The sequence below is a fragment of the Vulpes vulpes genome, chromosome 15, assembly GCF_048418805.1.
Source record: "Vulpes vulpes isolate BD-2025 chromosome 15, VulVul3, whole genome shotgun sequence".
NCBI lineage: Eukaryota > Metazoa > Chordata > Mammalia > Carnivora > Canidae > Vulpes > Vulpes vulpes.
Window position 1 is genome coordinate 103,419,907 of NC_132794.1, and position 27,844 is coordinate 103,447,750.

Genomic DNA, 27,844 nt, shown 5'->3' on the forward strand with positions numbered 1-27,844 from the left:
CATTTAGTCTATTTGCATTCAGAGTGATTCTGGATAGACACAAAACTTTGTGCCCTTGTATTACTTGTTAAGTTGTTGTTTCTGGAGATTTTCTGTTCTTTTCTAGTCTTTGATGATGTTGGTCTTTCTTTCTCACTCAAAGACTCTCCTTTAATATTTCTTATAGAGCTGGTTTAGTGGCCATGAATTCTATTAATTTTTGTTTGCTGGGAAACTCTTTATCTGTCCCTCTATTCTGAATGACAGTCTTGCTGGATAAAGTATTCTTGGTTGAATATTTTTCCCATTCAACATCTTGAAAATACCACGCTGCTACTGTCTGGCCTCCCAAGTGTCTGTGAAGAGATCTGCTGCTAACTTAATTTGTCTTCCTTTTAAGTTAGAGATTTCTTTTACCTTGATGCTTTTAGGATTTTTTCCTCATCTGTATTTTGCAAATTTTACTAAGATATGTCTTGGTATTGGCCTGCTTTTGTTGAGTTTGATAGGCATTTTCTTTGCCTCCTGGATTTGGATGTCTGTTTCCTTCTCCAGATTAGGGAAGTTTTCATCTATAACTTTCTCAGCTCAAATAAACCTGCCCCCTTTTCCCTGTCTTCTTCTTCTTCTGGGACTCCAATGATACAAATATAATCTCTTCTCCTGTGTCCCAGACATTCCTCAGCTGTCATCCTGTCTGTGTCAGCTATCTGCCCACCTGGCAGCACTGTGCACCTGTGTTTTATCTTAGGTATGCTGGCTGAGTTTCAAAACCTCAAACTTTAGGGACCCAGTGTGGCATAGATCTATGCAGTCCTCTGGGGGAAGGTCTTAACCATGTTGGAGCTGGTGCAGATTTGCCCCAGAAAGGTGGTTGCAGGAATGCACAACAGCTTGGAGGTTATGGTAAAGCTCACTAAAATTCGTCATTCAGGTTAGCTGCCTTTGTCCTCATGCAACAGAATGGGGCAGCACAATGGAGCCTACTGGCCTTTTGTCACCTGAATGGCAGAGCAACCTCTCCCAGAAACACTCCAGAAATGGGGCAACAGCCCTCCCAGTGCATCCCAAGGGATCTTCTGGTCATGTTGTTTTCTCTTGGGCCTCTGCCCACCTTCTCCACAGGAGCAGAGCTGTGCCCGCTTGGCTCCATTCCAACCATCGCATGGACTTCTAAAACTTCGGTCTTTGAGCTTTGCTGGTTGTAAAAATTCACAATAATTAGCTCCTCTTGTTCTCTCAATCATTGGTTTTGGGGAAGCGTTTTTCTCATGCGATCCCTTGTGTGCTGTTCCTGTTATTTCTTCTCTCCATGATCAAGGCCTCCTCTCTATAGCACCTGTGATTTTTTTCTTTCCTCAAATCATGTCTCTGTACTTCCTACCTTCCACAGTGTAGTCTCTTTTCTCCCTCTAGTTGTTGCAGTTTGTTTTCTTAGTCCTCAAATTGATGTCTTAGATCTTCAGAATGATTTGGTATTTATCTAGGTGTGTTTGAGGGATGAAGCAAGCATAAGGTCCTTCTACTGCTCCACCGTCTTAACTACCCCCTAGCTGTCACTTCCTAAACAGAACTCAACAGATTAACCATACAGGAAAGTATGATAAACTGTACTATATTAAGATTTAAGAAAATTTTTTTCATGAAAATTCATAAAAAAGTGAGCAAAGAAAGTTACAGAATTGAAGATACTGACAATACTAACAATCTAATAAAACCTTTTATCCGGAATTGATATTATATACCAGTAATAAAAATACAGCACAAGCAAAAACAGGGCAAGATAGTTTAACATCATAAAACAGAGTATTTAAAAGGCCAATAAACATCTGAAAAGGTGTTTAATCTTTTTTTGTGTGTGTGTGTTTAATCTTTTTGGTATTGAGGGAAATGCAAATGAAAACCACAAAATGATACCACTAATCACCCACCAACATGTCTAAAATGAAAAAAAAAAAAAGATCATTTTAAGTGTTAGCAAGAATATAGAGCAAATGGAAGCCTCATATATTGTTTTTTGAGAGCCTAAATAGTATAAACACTTTGGAAATATCTGTTAAAGGTGAACAAATGCATACCCAATGAATCAAGAATTGTATGTCTAAGCCAGTGGCTGATAAAGTCTGCTGCCAAATTTAGCCTGTGGCTTGTTTCTACATGGCCTGTGAACAAGAGTGATTTCACATTTTTAAAATTGAAAGAGGAAGAGTAGGGAAGGTAGGAGTGTAGGAAAGAAGGAAACAAAAGAAGGGGAAGAATCTTTGACATTTTATATGTGCCCATGCTGTCTAAACCACTTAATATTTGGTCCTATACAGAAAATGTGCCTGCTGATCCTGGGTTAGGCCAAATAACCCATTAGAAAGCATACTTACGTTCACTTGCAGGGCATGCACAGGAATGTTCGTGGCAGCACTATTTTAATAGCTCCAACCTAAAACTCATCCAAGTGTTCATCTACAGTTGTATGATTAAAGAAGTTAATATTATGCACAACAGAACTTACAGCATGAGAATGATTAACCGACAGTTGAATGGGACAATTTGGTGGTTCTATACATAGTGTGGAGAGAAGGAAGCCAGACGCAAACAAAATACTCTTCTGTCTCAGTTTACCTAATGTTCAAAAACAGGCAAAACTTTTTTTTTTTTTCAGAGATAATCATTTATTTATTCATAAGAGACACAGATAGAAAGGCAGAGTCATAGGCAGAGTGAGAAGCAGGTTCCCGGTGGGGAACCCAGGACCCCGGGATCACAACCTGAGCCAAAGGCAGAGCTCAACCACTGAGCCACCCAGGTGCCCCCAGGTGAAACTGTTTTATGGTATTATAGATCAGGGAAGTGGTTATTTTTTTTGGGGGGGGGAGGGGATAGCAGCTAGTGGTGAAAGGGGATACAAAGGAATTATTTTCCTTTAAAAAGTTTTCTTGGGTTATAGTTTGAAATATTAGTCCATTTCTGATGTTCTTTATTTCTCTCTGAATCATGTTTTCACTTTCTTGGTTGTTTTTTGCCTTGTTTAATGCCTCATTAAATTGTGAAGGTTGTCTATTTTCTCATAGGCATCTTATAATTCAGTGTTCATTTCTGAGTTTGTTTTCATTACCTTTCTTAGTCCAGTCAACTTTTTTTTTCATTTCTTACTCTTTTATGTCCCATTTCTATTCTTAATTGAATTTCTGAATTAAGTTAGTTTTTTAAACTCTTCAAATGCTGGTTTGACTATATTTATTTTGTTTGGAGAGCTTGTCACAGTTTCCTGCTTCATGGTTATATATTTTAGGGGAAGTTTTATCAGTTAAGCTATGTATGTTAGATCTGAATTCCTGGTTTGTTTTCTGATTTTTTAATAGTGTGGAGCTTCATTAATTTTTTCTCCATTTTTCTGGTATTGGTGTAGTTTGTATGATGTTTTATGGAGTTCTCTTTTGTTAGAACAGCAAAGTTTGGGTGACTAATGTAAGGATTGTATGTCCACTGAATTTGTGGCTTTCTTTTTTGTCTTGTGAGAATTTAACTTTCCACTTCTTTATCCACCTGGTCGCAAAAGGACCTCTTTTACTTCCCACCTTTTTTCCTCCTAGAAGTTATAATCAAGACCAGTCTTCAAATTATCCCTGCTTTTAAGTCATTTTCTTTTTTTTTAAAGGTTTTTTTAAAATGTAATTTCTACACCTAGTATGGGTCTCAGTCCTACAACCCCAAGATCAAGAATGGCACACTCTACCGACTGAGCCAGCCAACCACCCCTAAGACCTTTTCATATATACATGCTTTGATTTACAGTGATATTGTCTTGGTATTTCCATACTTAGGATAGATTTACTCTTTTAAGTGGAGATTTTATATCAACTTAAACTTGTTGCTAGTTTCTTTTTTCTCTCTTCTGTTTTATCTTGGTGAGCATTTGCTAACCACAAAATCTTGCAGTGGCATCAGAACATATGAGATTGCTTCAATGGATTTTTCTTCTTGTTGTTTTGATGAAGTTGTAGTTCTTGGATATTTTTTCATCTTCTTGTACTTTCTTTTGGAGTATGTATTGGGAGACATAGTCCTAGGCAAACTTCATTATTTTTAGTTACCAAAAAGTTCTCTGGTGTTTCCTCATACTGGAATAATTGGGATTTTAAAGACATAATATTCTAATTTGCGATTTTATTTATTATTATTATTTTTAAAAGATTTATTTATGAGAGAGAGAGTACACACCAAGTGGGAGGAGAGGTAGAGGGGTAGAGAGAGAGAGAGAGAGAGAGAGGGAGAGGATCTTAAGCAGACTCTGCTGAGCACAGTGCCTGAAGTGGGGCTCAATCTCACAGCCCTCAGATGGTAACCAAGAGTTGGATGATTAACCAACTGCACCACTCGGGTGCCCCTAATTTGCTATTTTATAGCAACCACAATTTATTTTATTATATTGCCCTCTACTATATGACCTTGATGACTTCTTTTGTTCATTCTGGTAGTTTTCTTCTAGATTCCTTAGTATTTTCTTAACATTGCTTTTCAATAAACACAGTATTATTTTTTCCTTTCCAAATCATACATGTTCTTTTTGTTCTTTTCTTATTGCACTGTCTAGACCCCCAGTGCAACATGGGATTGAATTAGAGTGGATATTAGTCTTCATTGGAAGTCTTTGGTGTTCAGGCTTTAAGTATAATGTTAACTGTTGATTTTTCATGAATGTCCTTACCAGACTGAGGAACTTCCCTTCTGTTCCTGGTTAGTTGAGGTGTTTGTTTTTTTTTTTTTTTTAGTCATGATTAGATATGTAATTCCTCCAAATACATGCACCTGTGGAGATGATCATATAATTATTGTTTGTTTTAGTTGTTAATGTCATTAATCATAGTGATTGATTTTCAAATGTCAAACCAATCTTGCATTTTTGAAATAAACTCCACTTAATACTGTCTCATCCTTTTACTGTATTGTTGGATTTGATTTCCTTAAGTTTTGTTAAGTATCTTTGCATTTGTATTGATGAGAGAATATTTGCCTGTAGTTTTCTTAGTGTTTGGTTTGGTATCAGTCTTAAGAGTTGAGAAATACTTTTTCCTCTTCTTTTTTCTGAAAGAGTTTATATAAAGCTGGCATTAGTTCTTAAATATTTGGTGGAATTTACCTGTGAACACATCTCAGCTTGGAGTGTTTCTGGGAGAGGAGTTTTGACTACAATTTTTTTTTTTTAAGTAGGCATGAGGCTATTCAGGTTTACTAACTCTTGAGTGAGCTGTCAAGAGATTTATTTATTTAATTTAAGATGTTATTGACAGAAAGGTGTTCATAATAATTGCTGTTATCCTTTAAAGGACCTGTAGTGATAGCCTCTCTTTAATTCTAAATATTGATAATTTGTGTTTTCTCTCTTGATCAGTCTGTCTTGAGGTTTGTCAGTTTTCATTGATCTTATTATTTTTTAAAAAGATTTTATTTATTTATTCATGAGAGACACAGAGAGAGAGGCAGGGACACAGGTAGAGGGAGAAGCAGGCTCCATGCAGGGAGCCCAACGTGGGACTCTGTCCCAGGTTTCCAGGATCACACCCTGGGCTGAAGGTGGCAGTAAACTGCTGAGCCACCCAGGCTGTCCTCGTTGATCTTATAAACAGCTTTTGTTATATTGATTTTCTCCTATTGTCATTTAATATTTAATTAGTTTCTGGTCTTGATTTTTCCTTTTTGCTTGCTCATAATTTGTTTTTCTTTTTATATAAAAAGTTGAAACTTAAATAATTGAGCTAATAATTTTTTCTAATTTAAGCCTTTGATGTTAAAAATTTTCCTCTAAAAACTGCTTTTGAGTAGCGTTTTTGTGATAGGTTATTTCCATATTTTTACTTTATGCTACCTATGTTGTATTTAAAGTATGTTTGTTATAGACAACACATTGTTAGGCTCTTTCTTTTTAAACAATTTGATAGCGTTTGCCATTAAATTGATGTGTTTGGGCCTTTTAAATTAAATGTTTTTATCAATAGGGTTGACTTAAATATCCATCTGGTTACTTGTTTTCTCTTTTTCCATCTGTTTTTTTGTTTCTGTTTACCTCTTTTTTCTGCCTTCCTTTGAATTAATTGAACATATTTTATGCTTCATTTTATTTATTGGTCTGTTGACTATATTACCCTCCTTTTATGGTTGCTCTAGGTTTTCTATTCATTTTTAACTTGTCACAGTCTACATTTAAGTGATATTATACTTCTCTGTCGTGTAAGAGCCCTATTATTTTTAAATAGGTCATAAGTCATGTAGTATACTTCTATTACTTTTACTTTAAATGGCAAGTTATCTTTTAAATATGATTTTAAAATAAAAAAAAATTTATCATCTAGTAGAAATGGAGTGACAGTTAGTAAGGTGACCAATTATCCTGGAATGTGTCCAGGACTGAGGTCTTTCATGAAATGTAGGAATTTCAGTGCAAACACCAGGACAGTCTTGGGCAAAGTGGGATGACTGGTTACTCTAAAATGACTCAATTTAACTGTCCCTACTTGAAACAGTTAAGAAATAGAACAAAGTGGATGAAGAACACTTCTTAAGACATTGGACAGGCAGTAAAGGTCAATGATCCCTTAGAAATAGGAAACAAATCAGGTGAGCCCTACCAGTATCCCCAGATACTGCTAGAAAAAAGTTTTCATGAGGCAGTGCAGTCAGGGACACAGGTAGAGCTTGGTTACCCTGAGTCGGAGAGATGGAACTGGGAATCTGGGGAGGAGAGGCCAAGATGACTAGATTCTTTGGGGAGTAGAACCAAAGAAGAGAGACTTGAAAAGAGACAGAGAACTGTCAAAACCTATAGAGGGCTATCCCTGAATAAGCTAAAAAATAAGTGCAAAATTGTAGGAAACTACTTGTGTTTACAGAAGGACTTGAGTGGAATAAAAGACATAGTCACCAAATAGCACACAGGACTGGGAATTGCCTCGACATTATTCATTGGGCATTAGGTAGCATAATTTGGAAGAATTTTGCTTTACTTAATGTGGCAAAATTAGCTCTAGACTCAATGCTGCAGTGGTCCTGTATAACATGGCCAGAAGGATCAAACTGTTTTCTATTAACTTAGCCAAATCCCAGAACAAAGCTAAAGAATATTTATAAGAATACAAAAGGTTTTCAGTACCCAAGATGTAATATTTGAAATTTATAATGTTTGGCTTCCAATTAAAAAATTAGCATGTATACAAAGAATAGGAAACCTTGACTCATAATGAAAAAGGACAACTGATCAATAGAAACCAACCTAGAAATTAAATAGATGTGAAGAGTAGACAGAGATATTGAAACAATGATAAAAAAGCTATATCATATATTAAAAACTAAACTTTTTAAGCATGTTAAGTAGAGCCACAGAAAACAAAAAAAGTAGAATTTATGAAGATGAAAAATATTCTGATATGAAAAATTAATGGGATTAATATCAAATTAGACACTGTAAAAGTAAAGATTGATATACTCCAAGACAAACAATAGGAAGTACTTAATAAAGCACAGAACGAAGAATAACTAAAGGAAAATGAATAGCACATCAATGAGCTGTGGGACATGAGGCCTAATATTTTTGAAATTGGATACTCTGAATGAGGGGAGAGAGAAAGGGCTTAGAAAAATCAGAAAAAATAATGGCAACATTTTTCTAATTTGATAAAAACTATAATCCAATGAGTCAGGAATGTCAATAAATGTTAAGCACAAGAAACATGAAGAAACCTCTACCAATGCCCATTATAATAAAATTGCTTAAAGCCAATGATACAAAGATAAATCAGACCAGAGAAATAAGACTCAGTATGTATGGAGGAACAAAGATAAGTCTGATATCAGATTTCTCATCAGAAAAAAGAAAAGTCAGAAAACAGTGGAGCAACAGAAATGGAGCATCTTTAAAAGAGCAAAAGAAAAAAGTTAACTTAGAATTCTTAGTGACATATCTTTAAAAAAAAGAGTAAAAGAAACACTCTTTCAAAGTTACAAAGGATTTGTAACCAGTGGACCTACTGTATAAGAAATGTTGAGTCCTTCATTCAGAAGGATAATTTCCAGAAATAAATCTGATCTATACAAAGGAATGAACAAAGGACATGGTAGCACTGTGGGTAAAGACTTTTTTTCCCTAAAATTTCTATATCTAAAAAAGGCAGTCAACGTTTTAAGGCAAAAATGACAATAGTGTATTAGGAGTTTAATTTTTATGTAGAAGCAAACTGTATGACAATAATAGTTCAAAGGCCAAGGGAAAGAAAATGGAAGTATATATACTGTTGTAAGATTTTTATATAATATGTGAAGTGGTATATCACCTGAACTTAGATCTACTTTGTAGATGTATATTCTACCTATTCAGAATAAGTTGATGAGTGTTCCATCATATGTTCAGGTCCCTACCACACTCAAGAGGAGTGGAGTACCTACTACAATCAAACCTAGTGTTTGATTAAATAACTGAGTATTATAACCTAGTTTCATTGACACCAAAGATTAACCACCATATCATACAACTTACCTATTTAAAGTATATAACTCAGTGATTTTTTAGTGTATTTAGAGTTGTGTAACCATCACCACAATCAATTTAAAAGAAATTTTGTCATCCCCAGAAGAAACCTTATACTTCTTAGCAGTCACTGACTGTTAAACCCCCACCTATCCTTGTCTGCTGTAGGCAAAAACTAATCTTTATATTTCTTACGGATTTACGTCTTCTGGACATTTTAAATAAATTGAATCATACAGTTGTAGTTTGTAGTGACTGGTTTCTTTCACATCCCATAATGTTTTCAAGGTTTATCCATGTTGCAGAATGTAGCAATACTTTATTTCTTTATACTGCCAAATTATATTCAATTTTGTGGATATACCACATTTTGTTTATCAAATTATCACTTGATCGACATTTGGGTATTTATAATTTAGGGCCTTTTGAATAATGCTTCTATAAACATTCATGCAAGAATTTATTTATGGACCTATTTTCATTACTTTTGGAGTGGAGAATCTTACTAGATAAAATTACTTTGGATTGAATAGCAACTACATCTATCCTTTTGAGGAACTGCCAAACCGTTTCAAAGCTGCTATATTATTTTACATTCCCATTAACAGTGCACAAGTGATTCTAATTACTCTACATCTTTCTCAACACTGATTATTGCATGTCATTTTGATTATAGTTATCCTGGTGGGTGTGAAGTGGTATCTCATTGCAGTTTTCATATGCAATTTCTTAGTAGGTATGATATTGAGCATCTTTTCATGTGCTTATTGACCATTTCCATTCTTTTTCAGAGAAATCCCCATAATTTCTTTGTCCATTGTTTAATTGGAGTATTTGTTCTTTTTATTATTGAACTCTAAGAGTGCTTTATATACTGTAAATATAAGACCTTTATCAGAGATTGATTTCCAAATATATTTTCCACTCTCTGGATTGTCCATTTATTTTCTTGATAGTGACCTTTGTTTAAGGGCACTATCAGAACTTTAAATTTTGGTGGTGACCTATCTATTTTTTCTTGTTTTTTGCATTTGGTGTTTTTTGCAACTGGGAAACCATGCATGATGTAGGATCCCAAATATTTAATTGTTTTATAGCTAATATATTTAGGCTTTTGATCTGTTTTGAGTTAATTTTTGTGTGTGGTATGAGATAGGGATCCAACTTAGTTCTTTAACATGTGTCTATCCAGGTGTCCCAGCACCATTTGTTGAAAGACAAATTTTTTTCCCATTGAATTTATTTTTTATTTTATATCCTTTAAAATTGTTTTAGTCATTTTTATATTTTCCATTTCTCTCCTTTTTGTTTTTGTTTTACTCTATTTACTTGAGCATATAAAGCATAATTATTTATTTATTTAGTTATTTTTAGAGAGAGTGAGAGATTGGGGGTAAGGGCAAAAGGAAAGGGAGGGCAAATCTTCAGCAGGCTCCACATCCAGCACAGAGCTGATGTCGGGCTCTGTCTCACAACCCTGACATCATGACCTGAGCTGAAATCAAGAGTTGGACACTTACCTGACTGAACATTCAGGCACCCCAATAAAGTGTACTTTTAAAGCGCTGTTTTAAAAATCATTCTCTGCTCGTTCATCGTGTGTGATGTTTTCTTGTTTATTTGTTCTATTGATTTTTTTGTTTATTTTACTGATTATGGAGAATATGTTCCAGCTTGCTTATTTTTTTGTGGTATTCCTGACATTGTGAATTTTTGCAGTTTTATTATATGATTTTGTTCTGTTTCATTTAGTGTGTTGTAATTTATTCTGACATGCAGTTATGTTATTTAGAATCTATATGATCATTCCAAAAATTGTTTTTAAGATTCTGTACGTAGCTGTCCTAAGTCCAGTGCTAATTTATTTCCACTGCTAAGTCAGTCCCTTTCTGTGGTCTCTATAGAGTGCTCTTTGTATTATGAGGTCTCTACACTCTTGTTGGAATACAAAGTATTCTAGTCCTATGTGAGCTACTGGCATTATTGACTTACTGTTTTCTGGTGGTATTTTCTCTAGCTTCATGGAGTTTCACACTCTGTGTTTAGGCATTATTTAGGCAAAGATTTAAGACAACTCCTCAGCAGATTGATATGTGTAGCTGTCTTCTCTCTATTTTGCCCTCCAAATTCTAGCCACCATGGCCTCCCTAATCTTTGATCTTTGTTTTCTCAACTAAATGAGCTCTCTGGCTTTTTTGGGCGGGGTGGGGGTTGCCTGCCTGGGCTGCATTCTTATATCTGCCTCCGGGTAGCAGTCCAGGGGTGTCATAGGCTCATGTTCCATTTTTCTTAGATACCATTCTTGAGCTGCCTGTTATTTGAAAGTCATTTCATATATTCTGTTTCATGTTTTTGTTGTTTACAAGTGGAGGTCAATTTTTGGATTGGTTAATGCCTCATGGGCAGAAATAGAAGTCTTCTATCTGTTTTTATTTACAGTAATGAATCTCTTGTATACAACATGTAGGTCTTATTTTTATTATTTTTTTGGTTTTTTTATATCTAGTCTGACAATCTCTGCCTTTTATCAGAGTGTTTACAATTAAGATTTAATATAATACTGGTGTAATTGAGTTTTAGTCCTACCAACCATCAATGGTACTTGTTTTTAAAATTTCCTTTATTTTTTCTTCTGTTGTTGGTTCTTCCTTTTGCCTTTTTTGGATTAATTGAGTGTTTTTAAAGTCCATTTTTATCACTTTTATTGGATTTTTAGCTATACTTCTTTTGTGTTTTTTTTAGTGACTGCTGTAGTGATTGTAATAGTCATCTTTATCTTATCACAGTCTACCTTGAATCAATATTATACTACTTCATGTATAAGGTAAGAATATTACACTAGTGTAATTTCATTTGCTCTTTTCCTGTCCTTTGTGTAATTATTGCCATATATTTTACTTCTGTATATGTTATTAACCGCACAATACATTATTAGTTTTTGCTTTAAACAGATGATTTTCTTATAAAGAAATCATGATAAGAAAAAAGTCCTTTTACCTACCCATGTAGTGTTCATTTTCTGTGATCTTCATTTTTTTCCTATAGATTTGAATTCACTTCTGTTGTATTTCTTTAGCTTGATGAACTTTATTTAAGATTTATAAATACTGTTTATCAATTGTGGCTGTAAATGATGTTTGCTTTCAAATATCTGAAAAACATTTTTATTGTGTAATTGCATGCCTTTATATTTAAAAGATATTTTTATTGGAAATAGCATTCTAAGTTGACAGATTTTCCTCAATAGTTTGAAGATGTAATTTCCTTTTCTTTTGGTTCCCACTCTCTTAAGAATTCCTCTATCAGTTTTATTGTTTTCTCTTTTGAAAGCTATATATATATATTTTTTTTTTTTTCCTGCCTCTGGCTTTTTTAAATAGATTTTTTTTCTTAGTTTTTGAATGTCAGTAATTTTAGTATGATGTACCTAAGGATCAGTTTTATTTTTCATTTGATTGTGAATTATATGGTTTATTTACCTCATTGCTTGATTTCTTCATCATTTTTGTGAAGTTTTCTGCCATTATCTCTTCAAATATTGCATCTGTCCCATCATGTTACTCTATCATCTATTTCTAGGAGTTTCCTTTACTTATGTTAGACGTTTTCACTACATTTAATTTTTCTGTAGTGTTTTCTGTATTTTATATTCTTGCATCTCCTTTGATCTGTGTTTCAATTCACTAATTCTTTCTTTGGATGTTTCCAGTTTTCTTTTGAACTTGTTTCAGTTATTACTATTTAACACATTACCCCAAGCTTGCAGTATTAAAGCAGTTTTATTCATGATTTTGCATCATCTTTTTTCCTTGTTGAATTATGCTAGGCAGTCTTCTGTCAGTCTCTCTTGTTTGTTTTTTTGTTTGGTTTTTGTTTTGTTTTTTTTTTTTTTTTAAATGTGACTACAGTTATATCTGGCTTCTTGACATGCGTTGGATAGTCTCAAAAATGTTTCCCTCACATGTCTAGTAGTTTGAGCTGGCTGGTTGATCTAGGGGTCCTTTATGGGTGACTCTTTTCTGCTGTCCTTTCATCCTCTAGTTTTATAGACTGTGCTCTGTACATGTTATTAGAATTTTAAGAGGGAGAAGAAAGAGTATGTATGCCTCTTGAGACCTAGGCTTAGAATTTGTATGCCATCACTTCTTCATTCTATTGTTTTGAGAAAGTCTTGATGCCACTCCATGTTCAAAGAGTGTGAAAAATCCCATTTGTTTGGTGATAACAAGGATAAAGTAATGTAATGAAAGTTGCATATACAGATATAGGAAGAATTTGTGTCAATTATTTTTCAGCTTATCTACTTCTAATTTTTTTGTATGTTTGTTTATTGACATATAACTCACATGGCATAAAATCCACCATGTTAAAGTATACAATTCCATGGTTTGTAATATAATCAGTAGGTGTGTAACTATCACCAGAATATAGTTCCAGAATAATTTAATTGCCCCCAAACAAAATCCATACCCTTAAAAGTCACCTCCTATTTTTCCTTCTCCCAGCACGCGAAAACCACTAACATACTTTATTTCTCTATGAATTTGTTTATTCTGGATATTTAAATACAGTCATATAATATGTGGGCATTTGTGTCTGGCTTCTTAGCATAATGTTTTTAAGGTTCACTCATATTGTTGCATATTGTTAATCTTTTCCTTCTTTTTATGGCTGAATAACATTCATTTATTCACGCCATATGCTTATACATTCATCATTTGATAGATCTTTGGCTTATTTCCACTCTTTTGTTTTATGAATAAAGCTGCCATGAATATTTTCATATAGACATGTTTTAGATTTTTTGGCATATACCTAGGAGAGGAATTTTTAGTCCTATGATAAATGTGTATTTAAACTTTTAAGGGAGTTGCCAAGCTGTTTTCTTGAGGTACTTCACTGGTTTTTTACATTTCCACCAACAATATTTGAGGGTTCTATTTATTCTGTCCTCACCGACAATAATTTTTGTTCATTATTTTGATTATTACTATCCTAATGGATATTAAGCGGTAGCTCATTGTGGGTTTGATTTGTATTCCCCTTATGACCATTGATGCTCTTTTTATATGCTTATTAGCCACTTATATATTTTCTTTGGAAAATGCTTATTCAAATCCTTTGCCCATTTTAATTTTTTAAACTACAGTATTTTAAGAGTTACTTATGTTTTCTGGATAATTGATCCTTATCAAAAATATGATTCTTAAATATTTTCTCCTGTGGGATGTCTCTTCACTTTCATTATGGTGTTTTTTGAGACATAAAGATTTTTTATTTTGCTGATGTCCAATATTTCTGTTTTTCTTCTTTTGGTTGCTTTTGCTTTTGGTGTCATATCTAAGAAACTGTTGTTTAATTCAAAACCATGAAGATTTACACTTATATTTTCTTCTAACGTATTCATAATTTTAGCTCTTATTTAGATTTTTGATCTGTTTGGAGTTATTTTTTATATATGACATGAAGTACAGGTCCAAACAAATTTGGATCCAAATCTTTCACTTATTGGTATCAAGTTATCCCAACATCATTTGTTAAGAAGACTATTCTTTCTCCATTTAATGGTCTTGGCACTCTTGTTGAAAATCAGTAAACTGGGGATCCTTGGGTGGCTCAGCGGTTTAGCACCTACCTTTGGCCCAGGGCCTGATCCTGGAGTCCGGGGATAGAGTCCCACATCAGGCTCCTTGCATAGAGCCTGCTTCTCCCTCTGCCTGTGCCTCTGTCTCTCTCTCTCTCTCTCTCTATGTGTGTGTGTGTCTATCATGAATAAATAAATAAAATCTTAAAAAAAAAAGAAAATCAGTAAACTATGAATGTATAGGATTATTTCCGGGGCTAATAATATTTAATTGATCTATATGTCTCTCCTTATGTGAATACTACACTGGTTTGATTGCTGTAGCTTTATAGTAGGTCTTGAAATTGGGAAATGTCAGTAGGCCTCTAACCTTTTTCTTTTTCTTTTTTTTTTTTTATTGTTTTGGTGAGTTGGGATTCTCTGTAACTTCTTTTGAATTTTAGGATATGCTTGTCTGTCCCTATTAAAAAAAAGTCTTTTGGAATTTGATAGATACTGCATTTAATTTGCAGATCAATTGGGATGAATAGCTGTCTTAATATTAAGTCTAACAATCTGTGAATAGAAGGAGTCTTTCCGTTAATTTCTTTCAACAATGTATTGTAGTTTTCAAAGTATAAGCTTTAACATTTCTTTGATTAAATGTACTTCTAAGTACTTTATTATTTCTGATGCTACTGTCAATGGAATTGTTTTCTTAATTTAATTTTTGAATTGTTCATTGTAAGTATATAGAAATTCAGTGAAACTGATATCTGTATAATTGAGCTTTTAATCTACAATATTGCTAAGCTCATTTATTAGCTCAAGTAATTTTTTGTGTGGATCCCATAGTTTTTTATGCGTAAGATCATGTCACCTGCAAATTGACTTGGTTTTAAACATTCTTTTGAAATCTGGATGCCTTTCATTTCTTTTTGCCTAATTCCCCTATCCAGAACTTCCAGGACAATATTGAATAGAAGAGACAAGAGTGGACATTTTTGTCTTTATCTTAAAAAGAAAGCTTTTTCAGTCTTTCACCACTAAATATTAGTCTTGTATGTTTTGTATATCCTTTATCAGATTGAGACAATTCCCTTCTTTTCCTAGTTTGTTGAGTATTTTCCATGTATTGAGATGATCATGTTGTTTTTCCCTCTCTATTTATCTACTCGATTGTTTTTTATGTGTTTAAACAACCTTGAATTCCTGGGATAAATTCTGCTTTGTCATGATGTATAATGCCTTTTATATACGAGTGGATTCAATTTGCTACTGTTTTTTTTTTTTTTTTTTGAAAATTTTACACCTATAAGCATATGTGGCATTGGACTGTCATCTTTTGTTGTAATGACTTTGGTTTTTATATTGGGTAAGTAATGGTCTCACAGAGTGAGTTAGGAAATTTTCCCTTTGCTTCTCTATTGTAGAAATGTTCTTAAATAAGTAGTATTGATTATTATTTAACTATTTTGTAGAATTCATGAGTGAAGCCAATGATTTTGGGCTACATTTTCTGGTAATTTGTTGTTAACTCCATTTATTTATTTATTTATTTATTTATTTATTTATTTATTTATTCATTTATTCATTCATTCATTCATTCATTTATGTATTAATTTTGAAGTGTTCACATACAATGTTACATTAGTTTCAGGTGCACGATATAGTGACTTAACAACTCTATACATTATGCTATGTTCCCCACAAATGTAGCCACCATTTGTCATCATACAATGCTTGCTCGTATGTACCATTGACTGTATTCTCTGTGCTGCACCTTTCTTTTTGTTTTTGTTTTTAAAGATTTATTTATTTATTTATGGTAGACAGAGAGAGAGAGAGAGAGAGAGGCAGAGACACAGGAGGAGGGAGAAGCAGCCTTCACACCAGGAGCCTGGCACGGGACTTGATTCTGGGACTCCAGGATCGTGCCCTGGGCCAAAGGCAGGCGCTAAATCGCTGAGCCACCCAGGGATCTCCTGTGCTGCACCTTTCATCTCTTTGACTTAATCATTCCATAACTGGTAACCCATACCTCAATCTCTTTATTTTTAGACTTTATTCATATTTTCTTTTTTCTTTAGTCAGTTTGGTTGTTAGGGTCATTCCAAGAATTTGTCCTTTTTATCTGAGTTATCTAATGAATGAATGAATTAATTAATTTATTAAGATTTTATTTATTTATTCATGAGAGACAGAGAGAGAGAGAGAGAGAGAGAGACAGAGACACATACACAGGCAGAGGGAGAAGCAGGCTCCAGGCAGGAAGCCTGATGTGGGACTCGATCTTGGGTCTCCATAATCAGGCCCTGGACCAAAGGCAGTGCTAAACTGCTTAGTCATCCGGGCTGTCCCTGAGTTACCTAATTTATTGGCATACAGTTATTCATTATGTTTCTTTATAATTCTTTTTTCCTACCATTTGTTGGTAGTATGTCTCCTCTTCCAATCCCAATATCTATATTTTGGGAATATCTTTTCTCTTGTATTTATTGGTTGGTCTAGCTGAAGTTATGTCAGTTTTGTTGCTCATTACAAGGAAAAAAAACTTCTTGCTTTATTGATTTTCTCTGTTGTTTTCTACTCTAGCATTCATTTTCCCCTCTAATCTTTATTATTTCCTTTCTTTTGCTTGCTTTGAGTTTAGATCACTGTTTTTCTTTCTTTCTTTCTTTTTTTTTTTACTTTGTTATGGTGAAAATTTAGATTGATTCGAAGCTTTTCTTCTTTGTTTAATGTAATCTTTTATAGCTATAAGTTTCTTTTTGGCAGTGTTTTTGCAGCATCCTTTAGGTTTTGGTATGTTATGTTTTCATTGTCATTTACTTCAAGTAATTTTTTTTAAGATTTTATTTATTTATTTATTCATGAGAAACACACACACACAGAGGGAGAGAGAGAGAGAGAGAGAGAGAGAGAGAGAGAGAGAGAGGCAGAGACACAGGCAGAGGGAGAAGCAGGCTCCATGCAAGGAGCCTGATGTGGGACTCGATCCCGGGTGTCCAGGATCACACCCTGGGCTGCTGGCGGTGCTAAACCGCTATGCCCCCGGGGCTGCCCCACTTAAAGTAATTTTTAATTTGCTTACATTTTGCTCTTTGGCTCATTAGTTATTTAAGAATGTGTTGCTTAATTTCCACATATTCACGATTTTCTAAGACTTTTTTTTCTGTTACTGATTTTCAGTTTCACTTTATTGTGTTTAGAGAACATACTTTAAATGACTTCAGTTCTTTTATTATATTTTTATTGTTTAAAAGAATACATTTCTCTAGAGAATGAAAGAAAGGGAGAGAAAGAGGGCATAAGAGGTGGGGAGGGGCATAGGGAGTAAAGAATCCCAAGCAGACTCCACACTGAGCATAGAACTTAACAGGGGGCTTCATCCCACAACCCTAAGTCACGACCTGAGTTGATATCAAAGTTTGGAATGCTTAACCAACTCAGTGACCTAGACACCTGACTTCAGTTCTTTTAAATTTATTGAAGTTTGTTTTATGACCTAGTAGGTAGTGTATCATGGAGAATGTTTTAAGTGCCCTTTAGAAGAATGTATATTCTGCTGCTGTTGTGTAGATTCTTCTTATGTTTGTATGGTCTAGTTGGGTTGCCAAGTCTAGTCTTGTTCAAGTCGTCTCTTCCCTGCTGATCTTCTACCTAGTTGTTATATTCATTATTGAAAGTATTGAAGCCTCCACTTTTTATTGTTGAATTGTGTTTTATTGTATTCTTTTTCATATTTTAAGAAATTTTATTTAAATTCAATTAATTCACATATAATGTATTATTGGTTTTGGAGGTAGAGGTCAGGGATTCATCAGTCTAATATAACACCCAGTGCTCATTACATCATGTGCCCTCCTTAATGCCCATCACCCAGTTACCCCATCCTTCCACCCCCACTCCCCAGTAGCAACCCTCAATTTGTTTCCTATGATTAAGAGTCTCTTATGGTTTGTCCCCATCTCTGATTTTGTCTTTATTTTTTCCTCTCTTCCCCTATGATTCTCCGATTTGTTTCCTAAATTTCACATAGGAGTGAGATCATATGATAATTGTCTTTCTCTGATTGACTTATTTCACTTAGCATAGTATCCTCTTAGTTCCATCTACATCATTGCAGATGGCAAGATTTCATTTTTTGCATGGCTGAGTATTTCATTATATATATTATATATATATTATATATATATATAATTTCATTATATATACTATATAAATAATATATTCTTTATCCACTCATCTGTTGTTGGACATTTGGGCTCTTTCCATAGTTTGGCTATTGTGGACATTACTGCTATAAACATTGGGGTGCGGGTACCCATTTGGATCACTACATTTGTATCTTTATTTTTTATTTTTAAATTTTTTTTACATTTGTATCTTTAGGGTACATACTCAGTAGTGCAATTGTTGGCTTGTAGGGTAGTTTTGAGGAACCTCCATACTGTTTTCCAGAGTGGCTGCACTAGTTTGCATTCCCACCAACAGTGTACAAGGGTTCCCCTTTCTCCACATCCTCGCCAACAGCTTTTGTTTCCTGACTTGTTAATTTTAGTCATTCTGACTGGTGTAAACCGGTTTCTCATTGTAGGTTTGATTTATATTTCTCTGATGCTAAGTGGTGTTGAGCAATTTTTATATGTCTGTTGGCCATTTGTATGTCTTTGGAGAAATGTCTGTTCATGTCTTCTGCCCATTTCTGGATTGAATTATTTGTTCTTTGTGTGTTGAGTTTGTTAAGTTCTTTATAGATTTTGAATACTAGCCCTTTATCTGATATGTCATCTGCAAATATTTTCTCCCATTCTATGTATTTTAATTTCTGTCAGTGTTTCTCCATGCATTTTGAAGATCTATAATTAGGTGCATGTATATTTATGCTTTTTATATGTTCTTCATGGATTGTCCTTTATTGTTATAAAATGTCCCTCTTTATCTCTGTTAAAAATTTTAAAGTCTATCTGAAATTCGTAGAGCTACTGCAACTTTGTGGTTGCTCTTTGTATGTCATATCTTTTTTAATTTACTCACTTTCAATATATTTGCATATTTAGGTATGTCTTCTATACACAGTACACAATTAGATCTTTATTTTTAATCCAGACTGTCTGTCAGCCTCTGCCTTTGATTGAATTGTTTCCTACATTCACATTTAGCTTTACTATTGATATACTTGGATTTATGTGTGCTACTATACTTTTTTCACTATATGTCTCACTATATGTCCTCTGCCTCTATTTTATTTATTTATTTATTTTGTGGTAAGTCAATATTTTCCAATGTAGCATTTAAATTTATTTAATGGTTTCTTCACTATATTTTGGAGTTATTTCTTTAATGGTTGCTCCAATGTTTACCATATACAACTTAACCTATTAATGTGCCTCAGATTCATAATAACTTAACTTCAGTAGATAAAATGATGTTACTCGGGGATCCCTGGGTGGCTCAGCGGTTTGGTGCCTGCCTTCGGCCCGGGGAGTGATCTTGGAGACCGGGGATCGAGTCCCACATCGGGCTCCTGCATGGAGCCTGCTCCTCCCTCTGCCTGTGTCTCTGCCTCTCTCTCTCTCTGTATCTCTCATGAATAAATAAAATCAAATCTTAAAAAAAAAAAAAAATTTAAAAAAAAAAAATGATGTTACTCATATAGATCTATTCTTTTTCTCTTCTTTTTGTGGAATTGTTATATCTATAGCATCTTTTATATGTTGCAAAACCAATAATACATATTTACAGTTAATACTGTATCAAATTTTGTCTTTTAAAGAATCTGAGAGAAAGAAGGAGGGCAAGTCTATATTTATAGCATTCATTATGTTAATTTTTATATTTACCAATTCTGGTTTTCTGTATTTATTCCTGTGTATTCAAGTTACCATCTGTTAAGATCATGGTATGTCTGTTGCCCAATATATATTTTGTTCCACTTACTTCCTTTGTAAGGTTATTGGGAAATATAGTTTTATGTTATAAGCACAAAATATCATTATATATGTCTTTTAAATATAATATAAAAATTAGGTAGCAGAAGAAAGGAGACAAAATATATCCCTTATTGTCTTTTGTAATGACATAATTACTGTTACCAGTGCTCTTTATTGTATTTTGTGGAGTTGAATTACTGTGTGGGATCATGTGGTTTCCCACTGAAGAACTTCCTATAGTATTCCTTATAAGGTAAATTGGCTAGCAACAGATTCTGACAATTTTTGTTTATTTTTTGAATGTCTTAATTCACTTAAATTTCTTGAAAGTAGGTTTGCTGGTTATGAAATTTTTGGTTGACAGTTTTTCTTTGACAACTTTAAATATATTTAACAGTGCCTACTCTCTTCCACTGCTATTGATAAAAGGTCATTTGCTAATCTTATTGGGCTTCTTTGTGACTGAGAAGTCCTATTTTTTCTTGTTCTTTCAAGATTTTCTCCTTGTTTTGATCATTTTTATTTTAATGGGTCTGTCAATCTTTTCATGTTTATTGTAGAATTAAACTTCTTGAATATGTAGTTAATATTTTTTTATCAAATTAGGGAGTTTTCAGAATTATTTATTCAAGTAAATTTTAGTCTCTTCTCTTTCTCTCATCCTTTCAACACTCCCAGTACATGTAGGTGTGAGTACTTGATGGTTTCCTGCATTTATCTGAGATCTTGTTCACTTTTCCCCATTCTTTTTTCTCTCTGTACTTACATAATTTCTATTGAACTATTAATTTTTTCTTCTGACAGTTCTAATCTACTGTGGAGTCCCTGCAGTGTATTTTTTATTCATTAAATTATTCTACTCATCAATTATCATTCACTTTAAAAAATTTCTGTTTTTTTTATTATTGTTCCATATTTGATCAGGTATTATCATACTTACCTTTACTTCTTTAAGCAGAGTTTTGTTTTTTCTGTCTTTAATTATTTTAATATTTTCATTGTCTTCTAATTGTTCTGTGAGTCCAGTTCTTGGGCTTTCAATTCTCATTTTTACTATCTCCCTCTTTCTTCTGACTCTTCTTTTTGATGGTTTGTCAATTTTCTTTTTGAAGTTTTACTCTGTAAGTGTTTTTGTTTGTTTTTCCCCTCCTTCCCCTTCCAAGTCAGAAGTTTGCAAACCGAGGCCTGAAGGTCAGACCTGCATGGTCCCTTGCCTATTTTTGTAAATTAAATTTTATTGGAATGCAGATATGCTCAACTGTTCATGTATTACATATGGTTGCTTTTGCACTATAATGGCAGAGATGAGCAACTGTGATATAAATTATATCATTATATTATCAGCAGAGCCTATACCATCTAGCCCTTTACAGAAAAACAAAATTTTCCTAGTGTATATTCTGTGTTGTGTTTGTAGGACCTGAGTTTTTAGGAGTATTTCATGGGGCCATTACATCTGATTTTGCAAGGTGGATGAGGCTTTTCTTGATTAAAGAACTGATTTTACATTAGTATTTGATGTTGGAGTTTCTCTACTATGTGGACAATGTGAATTTTACTCAACATATATGTCTTACATAGGCTTCAAGTTCTCACAAGTGATTTTTTTCTTTCATACACAGACCACAGTATCCTTAAGGTTCTTTTTAGCTTCATTGGGTATGTGATGTGCTTTATTTTATTTTATTTTTTTTAAATTTTTTTTTATTATTTATTTATGTAGTCATACAGAGAGAGAGAGAGAGAGAGGCAGAGACATAGGCAGAGGGAGAAGCAGGCTCCATGCACCGGGAGCCTGACGTGGGATTCGATCCCGGTCTCCAGGATCGCGCCCTGGGCCAAAGGCAGGCGCCAAACCGCTGCGCCACCCAGGGATCCCTGTGATGTGCTTTAGTACCTTGTTTCCTTCTCCACAGATAGGGGCTGAAATTGAAGGCTTCAGCATTTTAAATACGGTTCAGTTTAGAAATCTTCCTTTGGATCCCAGAGATCATATCACCTGGCCATGCTGGGTTTTCAAACTCATGTCTCTTATTCTTGCTTGTCTATCCTATGTATAATGAAATTCTGTTGCTACCTCAAAATTCTCTTTAAAGTTCTTGTTTTGAACTATTTTGAATCAGCTCTGATTTCTAGCATCTGATAATCCCTTTTAAGATAGGGTATGTGTTTAAAAATGTTTTGAGTAAATTATCTGTGTATATATTTTTTGAATTTTATTGAAAATGTCAAGCAGATATTTTTAAATGTTTTACATCTGTTTTAGAGAGCACATATTTTTCAAAACTATGTACTTTATTTGCATATCAAATGCTGAGTTTTCCATAATGTTTTCTTTTCTTTTTTTTTTTTGTCTGTTTGTGTATCCATAGATAAAGAACCATCTGGGCTGGTTTTAAAATTTAGACAAAATAGTATGGATAGCTTCTCTTTAGTTTTATTCATGTTCCTCAGCCAGGTTGTTGTTAGAATCTTTCGAGTAACAATGTATCCTGGAAGAACTATTAGATGCAAGCTTCTGTTACTCTGTTGATCCAGGACCCTGATGCTGATGGGAATAAAACATAATCATAGGCTTATTGTGTATCCTTTTCTTGTCTGTGTTTGCTGTAGCCATTATGAACTGGTTTCTACTTTCCGTAACATGCTTTCTCTATTGTCATTGCTAGCATTCTAGTTACAAGCTATGACAATGCCCCCCGCCCCCCCCCCCCCCCCCCCAGCCACCCAGGGATCCCCTTTTTCTTCTCTTGCAAATTCGGCCTGCAGTTAGGTGTAAATTGTACCAGCTTTCTGTCTGATACATTCATTACCTCAAACATTAGACTTTTCTGTGTCATACTTTCTACAAGCTGTATGGCATCATGCCAATAATATTCTTAGTGATTGCCGTATGGCTCAGAATTGCCTTCTGAACTTCTCATTTTCAGGAAGGGACAGTGGGTAGCATTATACCAGGGATCCTCTTTTAATTTCCAGAGGTAGTTTATTACTTTCTAGTTTTATTTGTGTCATTGTCACCATACCTAAATTCCTTTAGTTGCTGCCAAGTTTCCTTATTATTTTAGTGGTAAGCTGAAGGGAGGATGTTAGTTGTGATTGCTAAATTTAGACATCTTATTCAGGAGTTAAAGCATTTGTTTTTCTGAGATGAAAAATCTTGCCAGGAGATATGTAAAATACTTATAGTAACCCATTTCCTATTTTAACCTTTTCAGATAGTACTTTCTATAGAGTGGGCACTCAATAAATTTTGTTTTTACCTGACTGAATTAATAATAATAAGTGTTGTCGCATTTCTATGAAACAACAAGGAAATGTTAAAAATTAAAGTTCTTAACATTTTTGTTTCTTATAGAAATCATATGAACTTATTATAGAAAACTGATGTAAAAAAACCTTACTAAACTAGGATAACCGTTATTCACTTTTCTAATAGGCATACTTATAGATTTTACTTAATTTTTTAAAACTTTGTTATTTTTCTTTTTTTTTAAGATTTAAAATTTTTTTTAGAGAGAGAAAGAGAGTGAACAGGGGGAGGAGCAGAAGGCAAAGGAGAGGTAGAGGGAGAGGAGGAGACTCCTTTGAGCTTGAAGCCTGACACTGGGTTTGGCCTCACAAGTGTGAGGTCATGACCTGAGCTGAAATCAAGAGTGGGGTGCTTAACGAACTCAGCCACCCAGTCACCCCCATGCTTATACATTTTAAAACAAAATTGTTATCATTCTATTTTTTTAAAAGATTTATTTATTTATTTATTTATTCATGAGAGATGCAGAGAGAAACAGAGAGGCAGAGACACAGGCAGAGGGAGAAGCAGGCTCCACACAGGGAGCCTCATGTGGGACTTGATACCAGGTCTCCAGGATCATGCCCTGGGCTGAAGGCGGATGCTAAACCGCTGAGTCACCCAGGGATCCCAAATTGTTATCATTCTAAATATAATGTTTTGCATCTTGATTTCACTTAAATTATCATGAACATTTTTGGTCTAAATTTCCTCCTCATTGTTTCATAATATAATATAAAATGCAAACACTGTATTATAATTTTCCTTATTTTTATAAAGAGAATGATGATATAAAGAGAATGATTATTTAGCATTTTCCCATAATAACTTTGTTATTTCTCTACTATTTTACAGTAGAATTGTGCCTCTGAAAATTTCTATAAGGTATAGGTGTTTGGTTTTTACCATTCTTGCCTGTGTATTTCTTTACTCTTTGATGTTAACTCTTGTCAATGACCCTATGTTAGTCTCTTAGGATTTCTCTCTCCCTTTCAAATTTTCTATATACAAGAGGTATGGTATTTAATGCCTGGTCTTTTGATCATGCTTTCTGATTGTGTGTTTGTTTCTGCCATTGATTAACTGTGTGACTTTGGGTTGTTGCATAACCCAGGCTTCCTTATCTTAGAAATGGTCCCCAGTGTAGTACTTTCCATATAGAATCGTTGTGAGGATTAAATGATACAATTTATGTATATCACCTGGTATACTATCTGACAGAGGGGTGGTATTTATGTATTTTAAAACTGATGCCGTATGTGCAGAGACCAACCAGATTAGATGCTGGCCATAAACAATTGGGATTGACTGAATATTGGCTTCCCTGGCTAGAGTAAGAGAAAGCTCAATTAAATGCTATCTTAGTTGTAATAATGATGAAAATGATTATGAGGGCGTCAATGAAGCCACATGGTGTTTGTGTAGGTGGTTACCTTAACTAAGTCATTATGCCCCAAATAGGTATTAAAGGTATGAGCTTTCATATATGAACTTTATCTCTCATCTGAAATTCGGTTGTAGAGTTAGTACCAAAACCTATTAAATCTTATATGATGAAGACATGAAAAAGTCTCAAGTTTTAAATGTGATTCTGTTTAGTTCACATTCAATAGAATTCTGATTAAGCTTTGAAGCTTTTCTTATCCAAGGAAGATAAACATTTATGCAAATTAACTTAAAAGTGCTATTTTTGTTAATCATACATGGAGTTTTTTGAAGGACCTATAGCCACAGAGTTTTCTATATTTATTGATCCTTTGTTTTCATGTGTAAATATAATTAAGATGTATTTTAACATTTTTTACCAAATACATTATTCATTCTTGTGTTTGTATAACTTAGACATAATATTCACATGAATCAGGAAGGGTTAGAAAAGTATTCCCTTCTAGGACGCTGGGGTGGTTCAGTTGGTAAAGTGTCTGACCATTGATTTTGGCTCAGGTTATGATGTCTGGGTGATGAGATCCGACCTGTATCAGGCTCTGTACTGGCATGGAGCCTGCTTAAGTTTCCCCCTTTCCTTCTGTCCTTCACCCCTGCTCAGGCGTATGCTCTCCCATTCTTTCACTCTCAAAAAAAGTTTATTCCCTTTTTAGTATAGCTTTTATGTTTTACTTTATCTCTTGTCCCTATAGTTTAAGCAGCATATGACAAAATTTCAACACAGAATTTATTGTATATATTGTCCTGCATTAATATTTTGAGTCACAGGTTTTACATAAAAAAAAAAATTTTGGGAAATGTCCTTTGGACATTTCTACCATTCAAATTTGTAAAGTAAATTCTTTGTCTTGATAGCTATTATACTTGGTCTTGTTTTGCAAATATTCATAATATTTTTTACTCTTTTCTTTAGCTTGCCAGTGTAATGGACATAGCACTTGCATCAATAATAATGTGTGTGAACAGTGTAAAAATCTTACCACAGGAAAGCAGTGTCAAGACTGCATGCCAGGTTATTATGGTGATCCGACTAATGGAGGACAGTGCACAGGTAAGTATTTTTTCTTGTCAGTGCATTTTTACTAAAGAAAAGAAAATGCGAAAGATATACCTCTTAAAGAAAATATATTTTATAAAAGAAAATATTTTAAATTAAGTTTCAATATTTTTGAAATTAATATTTATTCATAGGGGTGATGTGAACTATAACAATTCTGTGATACACTTTAAATTTTTTTTTATTTCAAAATGAATATATGCTTATTATAGGAATTTAGCAAATGCAGACACATTAAAAATCACTTATAGTTCACTATTCAAAAATAATTACTGCTGAATGTTTTTTAATAATAGTAAGTTATTTTGGCTTTAGAAATAAATAATTAAAGGTTTTGTGTATGCTTTATATCAGATAACCTTTTTGGGGTTTAGAATCAATCCTGGGTTGAAATCTCCCCCTGTGTGTTCACATGCTATAGCCATAACCACTCAACCTCTCAGTGGCTCATTTTTCTCATATGTAAAAGGGACATGATAAAGATCAAATGAGATCATATATAATAGAGGCACATGTAATAAGGGTTGAAGCACATTTTTCTTTTTCTTTTTTCTTTTTTTTTAAGATTTTATTCATGAGAGACAGAGAGAGAGAGAGAGAGAGAGAGAGAGAGGCAGAGACACAGGCAGAGGGAGAAGCAGGCTCCATGCAGGAGCCTGACATGGGACTCTATCCTGGGTTTCCAGGATCACACTCTGGGCCAAAGGTGGCACTAAACTGCTCAGTCACTGAGTGCTGCCCAGGAATTAAAGCACATTAAAAGAGCATTTAAAATGCTCTTCTCATCACATTTTTTTGTTCACCAACCTTTACTTTTCTCTATCTTCCTCTCTATCCTCCTGCTCATTCTTATTTTTTAGACAATTTTTAGGTTTTCTTTAAAAATTTTCCTTTTAGATTGTAATTTTACAGTAATCCTTTTTTTATCTCTAGGTTGGTCCTTGTCCCTTATGTTTTTAATCTTCTGTTTTTACATGGAGGTTGCCTATACGGCACCCACAGAAAAGACTCCATTGTTGGCTATGAAAAGTTGAAGACTCTAAACAGGGAGCTGACCCTGGGCCTGGCCTAGATAAGAATGTTAACACTGCTTGTGTATTATGAATAATGCTGCTGTGAACTTTATTGCACAAGTCTTTGTTTGAATACTGCTTTTCAGTTCTTTTTTTTTTTTTTTTCATAAACTAGGAGAGGAATTGTAATTCCATGTTTAACTTTCTGAGGAATTGCCAAATTGTTCAAGTTGTTTTCCATGGTGGCTGCCTCATTCTACATTCCCACAAGAAATGTAGAGGATTCCAATTTCTCCACATCCTTGCCAACACTTGCTATAGCCCATTTAAAAAAAATTCTAATCATCCTAATGGATGTGAAATGATATCCCATTGCGGTTTTGATTCACATTTCTCTAATGACTAGTGATGTTAACTGTCCTTTCATGTGGTTGTTGGCCCTTGTATATTTTCTTTGGAAAATGTTTATTCAAGTCCTTTGCCCATTTTAGAACAATATTTTTTTTTAATTGTGGTAAAATATACATAGCAGAAAATTTACCATTTTTACTTGTGTAGGATAAAGGCAGCATTAAGTACATTTACACTGTTGTGAAACCATCATTACCATCCATTTCCAGAATTTTTGCATCTTGCAAAACTGAAACTCTATACCCATTAAATATTAATTTTGCATTACTCTTACTCCAGCTGCTGGCAACCACCATTTTGTTTTCTGTCACTATGAATATAGTTTTTCTAGATGGCCTGAAATATGTGGAATTGTGCAGTATTTGTCCTTTAGTGACTGGCTTATTTCTTTTAGCATAATTGTCTTCATGTTTCTTTCATGTTGTAGCATGTGTCAGATGTCTTTCCTTTTAAAGGCCAAATAATACTCTCTTAACCTACGTATATGCAGTTTGTTTATCCATTCACCCATTGATGGAACTCTGAGTTGCTTCCACCTTTTGATATTGTGCTTAATGCTGCGATGAACATGGGTGTACAAGTATTTGTTCAGTTTCCTGTGTCTTTTCATGTGCTTATGGGCCATTTGTGTATCT

General features: G+C 34.0%; 1 protein-coding gene across 1 annotated transcript in view; it reads left to right on the top strand.

Annotated features, from left to right (window-relative positions):
* ATRNL1 (attractin like 1) overlaps positions 1-27,844 on the top strand; it is a 762,129-nt gene that overhangs the window by 177,124 nt on the left and 557,161 nt on the right. The window contains exon 19 of the mRNA XM_072740185.1: positions 25,642-25,779. Within this exon, the coding sequence (XP_072596286.1) occupies positions 25,642-25,779 (138 nt within the window). The remainder of the gene's footprint in view (positions 1-25,641; positions 25,780-27,844) is intronic.